This window comes from Zingiber officinale, chromosome 7B (genome assembly GCF_018446385.1).
Source record: "Zingiber officinale cultivar Zhangliang chromosome 7B, Zo_v1.1, whole genome shotgun sequence".
Lineage (NCBI taxonomy): Eukaryota > Viridiplantae > Streptophyta > Magnoliopsida > Zingiberales > Zingiberaceae > Zingiber > Zingiber officinale.
Genome location: NC_055999.1, coordinates 22,903,055 through 22,918,000, shown reverse-complemented (window position 1 = coordinate 22,918,000; position 14,946 = coordinate 22,903,055). Strand labels below are relative to the sequence as shown.

General features: G+C 36.3%; 1 protein-coding gene across 1 annotated transcript; it reads left to right on the top strand.

Moving 5' to 3' along the window:
* The first annotated feature begins 726 nt into the window (after positions 1-726).
* On the top strand, positions 727-4,422 carry LOC122005529 (perakine reductase-like). The gene is made up of 7 exons (XM_042560589.1): positions 727-924; positions 1,034-1,201; positions 1,290-1,493; positions 1,581-1,753; positions 2,047-2,143; positions 2,273-2,426; positions 3,984-4,422. The coding sequence occupies exons 1-7, from the start codon at positions 820-822 to the stop codon at positions 4,175-4,177; spliced, it is 1,095 nt and encodes a 364-aa protein (XP_042416523.1). The 5' UTR covers positions 727-819; the 3' UTR covers positions 4,178-4,422.
* Positions 4,423-14,946: the final 10,524 nt, after the last annotated feature.

Genomic DNA, 14,946 nt, shown 5'->3' with positions numbered 1-14,946 from the left:
TTATTTTTCTAAATAAATTTTATACCCTTCTATTTAAGACTCAGGGTAATACATCATTCTATTATTATATATTTGATATTGAAAGGATAAAATAAAACCAACACATATATTAACTACAATCGCAACTTCTAAAAATCTAAATTTTTATAACTACATATCAAATGAAGAGCGAATAGACAGAGAGAAGCAACAAGTAAGATAAATTGTACTGATTTACTCTAATACGCTATAACAACCATGATAAAATCTATTATAATAATATTAAAATAAAGTATTTTTTACTTTAGATTTTAAAAATTAGAAGGTTTTTATTAAAAAAAATGTTGAGGCTTTTTTGGTAAGTTCAAATTAAAGGGTGTATAACTGAATTTGATTTACAACCATAATCGTACTCAATTAAATAGTTAGAACCGTCAATTTAAATAAACTCATCAAATTGATCAATCTATCAAATAATGTAAATATATTGGGTTAAAATTTTATTAATCCATTTATTAATCAGAAGGTAACAGAATTTTAAAATTGGATTATGAATTTACGATGATATATGTATTTTTTATAGAAATTATGAATTTTTAATGTGAATTGCTTGGGCTAATATGTATAGGTGTAAAATTAAGATTTTAAATTTTATAAGATTTTTTAAAAATATATATTTATAAAATATTTATGAAGTCCTTGCTTACCTCACTTCCGCACCACCCTCGGACGTCTCTACCCTAGTAAACGTTGCATGAGGTCCTTGCTTACCTCAGTTCCGCACCAGTTGCTTTAACGACTCTCCCCAAACCCTATAAAATCGATCCGAGGGCCTTATCAATGCAGGTGATTCCCGTTATCCCCAACAATCTTCACATTCGAGCAATGGCGGAGCAGGTCCAAGTCCAGATCCCCAGAGTGAAGTTGGGCAGCCATGGATTCGAGGTTCATCTTCCCTTCCTTCATGGATCGTGTTTTTTTTTTTTTTATTTTTTTTGTTGCAATTTTCCGAAAGATCTTTTTTTTTCACTCCAATTTGTTGTGGCCACACCAGGTTTCTAAACTAGGGTTTGGGTGCATGGGTCTCACCGGCGTGTACAATTCCCCTGTCAGCGAAGAAGCTGGCATTGCCATCATCAAGCATGCTTTCAACAGGGGCATCACCTTCTTTGACACCTCCGATGTCTATGGACCCCACACAAATGAGATTTTGCTGGGGAAGGTTTTGTATCTCGTCGCTACATTTCTCGCCTGAGGTAAAGATCGTGCTGAATGAAGAGAAATTGATACTGTTTGACATATTTGTTTAGGCATTGAAGCAATTGCCGCGTGAAAAGATCCAAGTAGCCACAAAGTTTGGGATTGTTGGTTTTGATGAAAAAGGTGTGGCGGTCAATGGGAAGCCTGAGTATGTGCGTGCTTGTTGTGAAGAAAGCCTCGAGCGACTCGGAGTGGATTACATTGATCTTTACTACCAGCACCGAATTGATAAGACTGTTCCGATAGAGGAGACTGTAAGTTGACTCTAAAAATCGTGTCTGCTACATAGTTCTTCTGAAATTTGAGATGTAGTGGCTCATGCTATTTATTTGGTTGAGCAGATGGGGGAGCTCAAGAAGTTGGTGGAAGAAGGAAAAGTGAAGTATATTGGGCTGTCTGAGGCTAGTCCAAACACTATCAGACGTGCTCATGCTGTGCATCCAATTACTGCATTGCAAATGGAATGGTCTCTTTGGACTCGTGATATTGAGCCAGAGATAGTCCCACTTTGCAGGTCTAATTACTTTAGTTGTCCAACTTCCTGCGAGCTAATGACCAATCTATGTAGTTTTGGCAATACAATTAGTTTAAGGGTGTGAAGCATCAAACATTCTCACAGCATGTCTTCTAATTTAACTTATATATTGGCACATAGAGGCAAATGCTATGTCCTGCATTTTAACTTCTACCTCAAAGATGCATAAGGGAGCATATCATTTTGCACTAGCTAACCCTATTTTAGTATCATGGGCTACTTTTGTAGTACTGGAATTTTTAATACTCATTTTTCCTCAAATGTTCATGTAGGGAACTCAGCATTGGAATAGTTCCATACAGCCCTATTGGACGAGGGTTTTTCGCTGGTAGAGGAGTCACTGAGAATTTGCCTTCAGATACAAATATGGTATCCACTCTCATCATCTACAACATACCTTGAACATTTTAGCAAATTAAAGTAGGTGATTTTTCATAAATAGATGGCAACATGCTAGTTGCTAATGTTAAATTTCTACCTTTTCTTTGATGTCACTAGACTAATATCGAAAGATTCAGTGGTGAGAATTTGGAAAATAACAAAGTTCTTTATCTGCGAGTGGAGAATCTGGCCAAGAAACATCGCTGCAGCCCTGTTCAACTTGCTTTGGCTTGGGTTCTCCACCAAGGTGATGATGTGGTTCCTATTCCTGGTAAGGAATTGTTTGCACAAATCAATATTGCAATTTCCATTGAAGCAGTGATGTTACTATAATATTCTAATCTGTAAAATGCTTTATGTCTAGTTGATTGAGAATGGAATAGTTTATTATAATACTCTTTCACGTTTAGATGTTCTAACATTGTGATCACTCCAAAAGGTGAGATAACTGAAGATTTGGCCCATCTACCTTTCGTTTCTTGGTTAATGTTGCAGTCTCACCTATTATACTCTGCTATCTATCTAAATTAGATAAAAGTACTTATAATTCGCTCTGGGATTTCAATAATTGATGACCATCAATTATTTGGATCATGTAAGCAAGCGTGCAGAGCCACACAGACAAACACACAAATTGCTGCAATGGTACCTATTCCCTAGTCTAGTTAATTTATTTCTTAATTGGAATGAATTTAGTTCCTTTAGCTAGGTGAAAGAAGAGGTTAGTTTCTTTAAATGAAAAAAAAGAATCTTAGTTCTTTTGACCTCTGTAGAGATCTTCTTAGGAAAAATTAAATTATTTTCCTATATCTATTTTTACAGTTTCTCGTTGTAGAATTTTTGTTATATGAATATTCTATTAGAGATATTTGCATGCAGTGTTCTTGAGCTATTTGCGCCCTTTCCTAGTTTTTTAATCTTCATCCACTAATCTTTCACTTCCATTTTCTGTTATTAACATTGATCATTGTTTCTATATGAAAATTTGTCTTGAGAGTTTGGTCTTTTCATATAAGAGCTATTTTACCAAAGGTTGATGCATGCTGTCGATAATAAATGTTTGGTAAAGTAGATTGAAATTCTGCATTATGCAGAGATTTTTTAAACTAAGTGTCCTTATGAATGGACCAATATAGCATCCTTCCCTTTTAAAATTTTGTAAACAAATCTTAAATTGCATATAGAACTTTAGCTACAGAACTGGTAAGTCTTCGCTTGGTATGGAGAGATTATAAAATTGGTGTCATTAGTAATTTACAAGAAAAAGGTAGTTGGGTTGTTGCAGATAAAGCTTATTTAGTCAATGACAGGAGAAGTTTTACTCATAGCAGAATCTACCGCCATACTTCCAGTAAATCTTGGAAGCCTTGGAGATGGTCGTGATGGATCAGAAATGATGGCTCAGAAAAAAATGATTCTAGTCTCCTCTTTAGCTCTTATTCAAAATTTAACTTGAAGTCACTTACAAAGGTTCATGAGGTTATCATGTTTCCTCCTGGTAATCGATAACATCATTGAGAAAATGAGTAGGACTAAACTTCATGAATTTTCATTATCAGCTACTGATATCTGCAGATAGTGTCTTCCGAAATCATCCTGTAAAAGATCATACCCAAGTCATTTCATGGGAATATGCTGAATTTATGCCTAGTTTCTAGATAGTCTTATCCTTTGATCTGATAAAGAATTTGTTAAAACTTTGGCTTTTACATGCACGCAGAACTTCTATTACTATAATATATTTGAAATTCTTGTTTGTCTTTAAACATCTAAGAGTGCCATGAAATTCTTGATTGATTTAATTGATGATTCTATTTTGACCTCTCAGGTACAACCAAGGTGAAGAACTTGGATGTAAACATTGAGTCTTTGAAGGTAAAGCTCACAAAGGAGGATTTGGAAGAACTATCTGATGCAGTGCGGGAAGAAGAGGTTGCAGGTTCTAGGTCATACGGTAGTTTTGAGCCATCAAATTGGAAATATGCCGACACACCTCTCATGCCTGCCAATCCATCGGCATAGGCCTGTGATACTGCTCTTCCAACTATTTTGGGTCAATTACATGAGTCTTTTCTTCCGGCAGCATAGGCCTGTGATCATTGATGTTACCTAAGATACAATGTGATGCTTTATTTCCATCATCGATACTTAATTAATAAACAGGTTCACAGTTCCGTTGTTGGCCAATACGCACGTGGTCATTGTCGATCATTTAAAATTTTGTACTGGTCCAGCAATTTATTGCAATGTGGTATTTGTTGGTATGATGTATGGCGTCATTACTGAAATATAAATAGAGCGAAAATCAATAGGGCGTGTTTTTTTAACGAGGACGTGTTTTTTTTTTTTTTTTTTTTTTTTTTTTGCTGTATTATCGGAAAGGTGCTCTATGTTTTCAGACCGATTCAAGGGCCGGGCAGTTGGATCGTGTAAAAAATCAATATATAAATATAATCTAATATTATTTAGTTTAATCTAGATAATGTAATAAAATTTTATTTATTTAAAATTTTTAATATATAACATAATTTAATATTTTATTGTATTATCCTTCATTACCGAATTGATATAAATTTTACGTTTTTTTTTATTTTAATTTATGTTTTTTTTAAGTTTAAGTTGTTTACGTTTTTTTTAGTTTTTTTTTATTATTTTTAAAATTTTACGTTATTTTAATTTTACTATATTTTTAAAAATACAAATTAATTTTTTAAATAAAATAACATATATTTTTAATTTTTATTTAGTTTTTATAATTTAAAATGAAAATTTTGTTATAAAAATTTTAAGGGTATTTTTGTCCCAAAGTATAAATATCAGATGATATTATTGGCTAAAAAATTTCGTTAATTCCGAAATCAAGAAAAATCTTAGATTTATGAGGTTTTCGATTCTGGGTTGTATGGCCCTTTTGCCAACGTGTCGGACATGAATCATTACTTGGGAATCATAGATTACCTAAACTAAACAGGATTTTCATTAATAACCTTAGATGAATAACCAATGCTATCCAAATATTATGAATTCTTCTTCTTCAATATTCCTCGTTCATCTATAGTGTGTTTCCCCATGTAAGTAATAATTTTTATTATTTATATTTTAACTATATATTGTTGTCTTGTCTTATGCAGTTCAATTCCCATTCGAATGGCCGAACATCTAAACACGTTGTACCAGTTACAATTTTGTAGCTGCTACAATGTAGTTCTGGTCTGACCACGTTGTAGTAACTACAATTCGATAGTTGTTACAATATTATAGAAGCTACAAAATCGTTAATGCTACAACGTGCTTAGACCTAAATATTGTAGTAGCTACCAAATTATAGATGCTACAATGTGATTAGATAAGAACATTATAGCATCTATGATGTTGTAACTGCTATAATATTATAGCTAGTAGTACTAATATAATTATAAATTATAAATTGTTCTTAAATAATTTTGTATTATTTTTTTAGTAACTCACTTTATTTGTTTTCAGGAATTCATCAATTTTTACTAATATTGATAGTATCGAGCAACAATGAGTGTCTTCCTCATCCATTAGGCAATCCATCAACCAAAGACACCATTGTGAGTCACATGCACAAAACATACAAGAGGCTACATTGTATTCCAATACAATACAAGTTGACATTAATATTACAGCAAAGGAGAGAATGGATCATCACATCAGTTAGATAAGGGCGCATATGATTTAGAAGAGGATGAAGACTATTTTAACTTTGCGTCTCTTGAAGATGAAGATTAGTTTATATTTGAGCAATAAGAAAATAATTACTCAAACAGCAATGATTTTTAGGCATTTGATGTTGAGAATGAAAACTTAAGTATGAATGAGTCAAATTAAACTCAGATGACGATCCAACCTAATGTATTCATGAGGACACTATCATAATTGATTTTAGCTGATGATGATGAGCCGAGTAGTGGTAAACCACCAAAAGTTAGCCAAGTGTTCTATGATGGAAAAAGATTTAGAAAAGGTCTAGAGGATTATGTGATATATAAAGGCTTTGAGATCAGACACAAGGAGACAAGAAGTTATAAAATGAAATCTATTTGTAAGGTTCAGCCTTGTGCTTGGAGAATTGTTGCTAGAGGGCCTAAAAATTTTCAGATCACTATGTTTGACAAATTGCACACATGCTCATCATCTATGAGGAAAAGTAGAGACCACAAAAACTTCACTAGTTATTGGGGTTGCTAGTGAGATTCAAGACTAAGTCATGATTAGTGAGAAGTGCACTCCAAAGACGATTTTAGCAAACATTCAAAAAATATTTGGAGTGGCAATATCATATCAAAAAACATTGAGAGCTAAACTCCACGCAATGATTATTGTATATGGGATTATTGATAATGAGACGATGGTGCACGCAATGTCTACACATGATGGTCACTTTTAGCGTGTCTTCTGGTCTATTGGGGCATGTATACGCGCATTTGTTAAATATCTACGTCGAGTCATTACTATTGATGTTTGTCACCTTACAGGGAAGTATATTGGAGTTCTTATGATGGCAACTGGTGTGGACGAGTCCAATGGATTTTTCCATATAGCTTTTGCATATGTAGAAATTGAGAGCATGCTTGTTTGTGAATGATTCTTGATCGAACTTTGAAATGAGATAATTGGGGATAAATGGATATCGATTATAAGTGATAGAAATCTTGGTTAAAGATGCATTTTCAGAGTCACACCACGATTACTGTGTTGTGCACCTGTCCAAGAACTTGGTATCATATTATAAAGATAGAGAGGCTGCAAAGTTGCTATGGGCAGCAACACGAGTATGCACTGAGCTCACTTATAATGAGTGCATGGATAAGATGAGGATGTACCACACTAAGTGCTATGACTGGCTTGCACAAGTGGAGAAAGAGAAATGAACTAATCCCTATTTTCCTTGATGCAGGTTCCACATGTTATCTATTAATGGTTCAAAGTGCATGAACACAGTCCTGAAGCCTACACATGAATTACCAATATGCAGCATAATAGAGGACACCAAGAGAAATTTATTTGAATGGGTTCCTTTTCGTAAGTTGATTGATGAAAAATTATTAACCAGGATGACTCCCTCTTTCGAAGATCTACTAAAAAAAGTATAGCAATTGGGGGATGCATTATAGTATTTACCCTTATTCCATTATAGGATTCTAAGTAAGCACCAATACTTGTATATATGTCATTAATTTGTCTTAAAGACATTGTACTTGTCATAAGTTTGACATTTATGGTTTCCCGTGTTCTCATGCAATGTGTGCAATTAGTCATATTCATCTAGATCCTTACAACTATTGTGAAGATTACTATTTGACATTACAATACAGCAATACATACAATGATGTTATCCATGAAACTAGAAGTCAGGAGTATTGGATATGTCAGTCCACTGATCCCCATATACTCTCTCTCTTAGGTGTTGTGTACAAGGAATATGATAAAAGGCACAGATTGAAAGTAGTCATAGTGGCAAAATTCAAAAAATGTGTACACAGGTTCATTGCTAGGTCATAATTGTCGATCTTGTAGGAATCCTCCAATAATTTGAATACATGGTTACAATGAAATTCTATGCATTTTGTATGAGATTTGAAATATACAAGTAAATGTCAAATAGTTCAATGAAATTCTAAGTATTTTGTATAATATTTGAATATGTAAGTAAATGTTATGATGGTTCAATAAAATTCTAAGCATTTTGTATGAGGTTTGAAATATATAAGTAAATCTTTGATGCATGTAATTTGACATGTTGTTTTACTATTTTATATTTACATTTCGAGTATTTAAATACTTTTAGTATTTGATTTACAGTTTCAATTTTATGTTGACTGTGGTTGTGGCTGCTACATATAAGAATTGTGTAAGTACCCCGTGGTAGTTTTGATATGATCAACTAAGTCAAGTTAGGTCCTGTTATATTTTGATGCCCTGTGTCTAAGTGTGCAGTAACTTAGGAGCATAGGAGGTCGAGCGAAAGATGCAACTAGCGAGAAAGATGTCACAGGAGAAAGATGGCATGGGAGAAAGTCGATGGGTTCGGTGCGTCCGAGGGACGAGGCGCTGCGGAAGAGTACACTGGTAGGTGAGAAGGAGGCGCACGACGTTTCCCAGGGATGAGAAGCCGGAGTGAAAGGTTGCTCGAGAAGAACGAAAAATGGATTCCGGTGAACCCTATTCCGGATGGCCGAAATCACCCAAGCGAATGGAGCTGGAGCGAACTGAGCTGAAGCGAACGAAGCCTGAATGGGAGGCAGTCAACAAGGTTGTTGACTTGCCAGACTGGTCCAGGCGCCCGGACCAGAAAGTTTATCACTTCGCCAACTATCGCGATCCGTTGTGATGTGGATAAAGCTCTGATCTCATGGCCAGGAGCCCAGAACCCTTCCAGGCGCCTCGATCAGAGCTATAAATACAACTCTGATCTCGTTAGCTAAACATAACACTTGTAAATGATTCTTCTTCTATTTAGTTTTGTAATTGAGTGTTTAACTGTTGTAAGAGGCTTCTTCTCCTGAAAGAGATTTATAGTGAGCTTTCAACATTTTGGATTAGCAATCCCCTGATTGCAAAACAAGTAAATCTCGGTGCCTCTTTTATTTTGTTAATTAGCTTTTTAATTCTTTTGTACAAATGTTTATTTTAATCAATCTATAAGTTTTGAGAAACGTATTTTTTATTTGTTATTATACAGGGTAATTCACCCCCCCCCCTCTTGTCGTCCGCAAGGGACCAACAAATAGTATCAGAGCAAGGACGCTTCAAAAGAACTAACCGTCAACTGAAGCACAAGAAATGACCGCAGCTAGCATCTACCCACCAGTGTTCGAGGGGAGTTCGCATTTTGAGACGTAGAATGGAGGTATACTTTAAAAACGATTTCAATATTTTACTAACGATTAAGTACGGTTTTGATATGCCCAAAAGCGAAGAAGGAAAAGAATTTGAGGAGTATCGATGGACTGAGAAGCAACGCAACGATTTTATGGCAAATGGTAAGGCTGAGTTCCACTTTCTGAGCGTTCTGCCTACTCAGGATCTCGACAAAATCGGAAACTACAAGAGTGCAAAAGAACTTTAGAAAAAGTTCTGGAAGCTCTATGAAGAACCAAAAGAAGCTGAATCCAACTCTTCGATGGACACCGAGTTGTTGTTAGAAGAATCTAAGACCTAGGAAATTGCCGGAATAACACTTATAGTCGAATACCTACTTGAAAGGAAAGAAAGCTCATCCGAGACGAGCATCGATGAAGGGGGAGAGTCTTCGGAAGAAAACAGCGATGAGGGGGAGCATCTATCGACGAAAAATGATATGGTAAGTCAAGTATGTAAACTTCCTCCAAATCAATTGTCTGAGTGCATTAAAATGATAAGTAGATCGTTGTGTAACACCAAATCTAAGTATGTAAAATCAAAGAAAGAATATGTATGCCTAAAAGAAGAAATTGAGAAATTAATATATGAAAAATAAAATTGAAAGATAAAATTAAAATGCTAGAAAAAGATAATTTATGCTCAAATCTTTCACATGCTCTAGAAAGAAATTTCAAATATCATCGAAAACTTAACTAGTATTTTAGATACCATAAAGGTCAAATTGCAAAAGTAGAAAGATAATCTATTCCTAGAAATTTTTTGATTAATCTGGTTGGAAGAAACCTGCATTGGGTTCCAAAATCATGCCTAAATTAAATTTTTACGCATGCCCTATTTTTTAATTGAATTAAAGTTTTTTGTCTAATGTTTTCAAATAAATTTCTTTGTATGATTTCTATTAAAAATTAATTAGATATTATTTTTTTAAGAAAGGTAATTTCATCTCTTATCTATAGATTTTTTTTAGAATTTTCTATTTATTATATTATTTTGTATAAATTTTCTAACAAAAATAATATTCTTCAATTTAAAAATATTTTTCAAAGTTATCATTGTGCACTTTATTTTTTTTGTGAACTCTTATCATGTTATCGATCAAAGAATTTTTTTTTTTGAATTTTTTTAACCATTGTATTATTTTTCTATGATTTTTTCTACAAAAGTTATATCTTAAATATTAAAAATTTAATTTTCATTCAATTTTTAAAAAATAATTTTTCTGTAAAAATACTTGCTCTATTACATTTTCAAAAATATTTTCACGATTTTTTGAGCCTAGAAACTATTTTTAAACATTTTTTTTTAAAAAATTAACTTTTTGTAGAAGATAAATTATTGCTTAAATCAAATCCATAATTTTATGAAAATTCTTTTCACAACTTTGATTATGTCAGTTTTACCGCTATAAAAATTTTCAGAATTTTTTCATAATTAAAAATATTTTTCAAATTAATTTTTCTAAAATTAGTTTATAAATTGTAAACATCCAGATTTTTTGAAATTTAAACTTCATAATTTTTTGGATGATAGTCATTATAGTATTATCCCTTAGACTCTATTTTAAATTTACTTCAAGTTATGTTCACAGCTTACCCCTATTTTTAATGTGATCAAAGGGGGAAAATTAGATGTTAAGTTTAGGGGAGGGTATATTTTTTTTTTATTTTTGCTCATTTTTTCTTTAATGCAAAATATGTGCTTGCCATTTTTACTCTTATTTGTGTTTTAGTTTACCCTAACTTAAGTTGCTCACATCAAAAAAGGAGAGATTGTAAGTACCCCGTGGTAGTTTTGATGTGATGAACCAAGTCAAGTTAGGTCCTGTTATATTTTGATGCCCTGTGTCTGAGTGTGCAGAAACTTAGGAGCACAGGAGGTCGAGTGAAAGACACAGCTAGCAAGAAGGATGACACGGGAGAGAGTCGACATGCTCGGTGCATTTGAGGGACGAGACAATACGGAAGAGTACGCTGGCAAACAACAAGGAGGCGCACGGTGTTTCTGAGGGATGAGAAGCCGGAGTGAAAGGTTGTTCGAGAAGGCCAGAAAATAGATTCGGGTGGACCCTATTCCGGATGGCCGAAATCACCCAAGCGAACGGAGCCAGAGCGAACAGAGCTGAAGCGAACGAAGCTGGAACAGGAGGCAGTCAACAAGGTTGTTGACTTGTCAGACTAGTTCGAGCGTCTAGAACTGATCCCAGCGCTCATACCAGAAAGTTTATCTCTTCGCCAATTGTTGAGATATGTTACAATGTGGATAAAGTTTTATCTACGCCTAGGTGCCCGGAACCCTTCTACGCGCCCCGATCAGGTTTATAAATAAAGCCCTGATCCCAGTAGCTAAATAGAACACTTGTAAACAATTCTTCTTTTGTTTAGTTTTATAATTGAGTGTTTTAACTGCTGTAAGAGGCTTCTGTTGGTGCGGTTAGCACTAACTGTCTAACTCAATTTTTGATGAATGACAAATTAGGTTAAGTTAGGTTTGTCATTGTCTAACACTCTGATCGAGTGTACAGGAGAAGTCCAGACAGGTCGACGGGCTGACCGGATGTCTGGCACGAAACCCAGCTAGGTCGACGGGTTGACCGGATAGCTAGCATGAAGTCCAAATTGGTCAAAGGGCTAACCGGACATTTGGCACGAAGTTCAGCTAGGTCGATGAGCTGACCAGATAGCTGGCATGAAGTCCAGACGGGTCGAAGAGCTGACCGGACGTCTGGCAGGTAAGTAAAGGTAAGTCACTAGAGGGGAGTGACTGTGAGGACGCGTTCCCGGGAAGGGAACTTAGGCGCCGATCCGACTTAGAACCATTTCGGAACTCTAAGTCGAGATCTTGACTAGATTTCGATCTCGGAGAGACAAAATCTAATTCATACTCTTTATGTTAAAATTATAAACTGTGCTAATACTTTGTTTTGCAGGATATACATTATATATTTGCCTCGGACTAACCTTGTCTTGCAGGAGAAGGAGTTTCTGGAGAAAGGTGGTCCGGGTGCCCGGAGGTAAATTTTATCCTAATCACGACGTCGACACGCAGAGCTCGCTGGTTGGGCCTGCTACGTCACACCAGGGCGCCCAGAAGGGATCCGGGGCGCCCCGGGCCTCCTATATAAGGAGGGTTAAAGGTGGAGCTCAAGAAACAACTCAGAATTGACAATCTGCTTCCTCGTGCTCCTGCGACGCTGTGATCTTCGACAAGCTTTATTTTTCTGTTCTAATTCTTTTTATTGTCGGTAATTTTCTTTATTAGCAATCTTGTACTGAATTTGTAATCTATATTCGAATTGCTAGTGAATTTTTCAACGAAAGTACTCAACGAGTACGGGCCTTGGAGTAGGAGTTGACACAGGCTCCGAACCAAGTAAAAAGGTTCTGTGTTAGCGTTGCATTTACTTTTCCGTTGTGTTCACTCTTTTCGAAAGATTTCGATATTCACCCCCTCTCTATCGACTTTCACGATCCAACAAGTGGTATCAGAGCAGGTACCGCTCTGATTTAGTGTAACTACCAATCAGACAAGGGGGTGATCTGTTTTAAAAAAAATTTTCTTTCAGATTTCAATTTTTCGTATAATTCCAAACTGGTATTATTACCTTTTTGGAAATTTCTTTCCGTTGTAATTAAATCTAAATTGGTGCAACACCAATTTAGTTATTTTTTTTTATTTCTTCCAGCACTACTAATCCAAGACCAAGTCTTGGAACCACTCTTGTTTGTTCTCCTGTGTGCAGATTAAAATGTCGCAGCTTGAGGGCTTCAGCACAGTGCGACCTCCCCTGTTCAACGGGGATGATTTCCTGTACTGGAAGAAGCGGATGGAGGTGTATCTCAATATGGATTTTGACCAGTGGCTTAGCGTCACAAAAGCCTACAAACCGCCAGTTGATAACTCCAGAAATCTGCTTGATCCAGAACAATGGACGACAGACATAAAGAAGAAAGCGTTTACGGGAAACAAGGCGATCAACACGTTACAATGCGGATTGACAAGGGAAGAGTTGAACCGGGTAGAACCGTACCAGAACGCTAAAGAGTTATGGGACAAATTGATCGAGCTGAACGGATTGTTGGTGCGGTTAGTACTAACGGTCGAACCCAGGTTTTGATGAATGCCAAAGGGGGAGGGATAGGTGGTTAAGTTAGTGCAACAAAAATATCAAATTTAAAATCTAACTTAAAAAAACCCTATAAATGCTTGTTTTTACTTGCATATTTTTTCACCAACTTAACCAGGTTGTCATTCCATCAGAAAAGGAGAGATTGTTGGTGCGGTTAGCACTAACGGTCTAACTCAGGTTTTGATGAATGACAAATTAGGTTAAGTTAGGTTTGTCATTGTCTAACACTCTGATCGAGTGTGTAGGTGAAGTCCAAACAGGTCGACGGGCTGACCGGATGTCTGGCACGAAGCCCAGCTAGGTCGACGGGCTGACCGGGTAGCTGGCACGAAGTCCAAATGGGTCGAAGGGTTGACCGAACATTTGGCACGAAGTCCAGCTAGGTTGACGAGCTGACCGGATAGCTGGCACGAAGTCCAGACGGGTCGAAGGGCTGACCGGACGTCTGGCAGGTAAGTAAAGGTAAGTCACTGGAGGGGAGTGACTGTGAGGACGGGTTCCCGGGAAGGGAACTTAGGCACCGATCCAACTTAGAACCATTTCGGAACTCTAAGTCGAGATTTTGACTAGATTCCGGTTTCGGAGAGAAGGAATCTAATTCATACTCTTTATGTTAAAATTATAAACTATGCTAATACTTTGTTTTGCAGGATATACATTATATATTTGCCTCGGACTAACCTTGTTTTGCAGGAGAAGGAGTTTCTGGAGAAAAGTGGTCCGGGTGCCCGGAGGTAAATTTTATCCTGATCGAGGCGTCGACACGTGGAGCTCGCTGGTTGGGCTTGCTATGTCACACCAGGGCACCCGGAAGGGATCCGGGGCGCCCCGAGCCTCCTATATAAGGAGGGTCAAAGGCGGAGCTCAAGAAACAACTCAGAATTGACAATCTGCTTCCTCGTGCTCCTGCGACACTGTGATCTCCAACAAACTTTCCTTTTATGTTCTAATTCTTTTTATTGTCGGTAATTTTCTTTATTAGCAATCTTGTACTGAATTTGTAATCTATATTCGAATTGCTAGTGGATTTTTCAACGAAAGTACTCAACGAGTACGGGCCTTGGAGTAGGAGTCGACACAGGCTCCGAACCAAGTAAAAAAGTTATGTGTTAGCGTTGCATTTACTTTTCTGCTGTGCTCACTCTTTTCGAAAGATTTCAATATTCACCCCCCCCCTCTATCGACTTTCACGATCCAACAACTCCTCCACCTGAAGGAGATTTATAGTGAGCTTTCAACGTCTTGGATTAGCAATCCCCTAATTGCAAACTAAGTAAATCTCGGGGCGTCTTTATTTTGTTAATTAGCTTCTTAATTCTTTTGTACAAGTATTTATTTTAATCAAGTTGTAAAGTTTCAAGAAAGGTATTTTTTTGTTTGTTATTTTCCAAGGTAATTCACCTCCCTTCCCTCTTGTCAACCACAAGGGACCAACAAATTGAACAAGGGGTTGCTTAACTTGGGTTGCTCACATAAAAAAGGGGGAGATTATTGGAACCCCAGGTTGTTTTGATTTGATCAAATAAATTAAGTTAGGTCCTGTGGTGTTTTGACCCTATGTCTAAGTGTGAAGGAACTTAGGAGCACAGGAAGTCGACCGGAAGACGCATCTAGCGAGAAGGGTGGCACGGGAGAGAGAGCCGATGGGCTCGGTGCGTCTGAGGGACGAGTTGCTGCGAAAGAGTACACCAGCGAACGAGAAGGGAGTGTTGGAATGTATACTAAAAGCCTAACTTTTGTAAACATTTATTTTGAAATAAAAGAATCATATTTGGTC

Excerpts from the sequence above, each read along its gene's own strand:
- LOC122005529 (XM_042560589.1), top strand. The coding sequence starts at position 820 with ATGCAGGTGATTCCCGTTATCCCCAACAATCTTCACATTCGAGCAATG. Across the intron at positions 1,494-1,580 it reads CTGTTCCGATAGAGGAGACT|ATGGGGGAGCTCAAGAAGTT; the intron begins GTAAGTTGACTC and ends TTGGTTGAGCAG. Across the intron at positions 2,144-2,272 it reads TGCCTTCAGATACAAATATG|ACTAATATCGAAAGATTCAG; the intron begins GTATCCACTCTC and ends TGATGTCACTAG.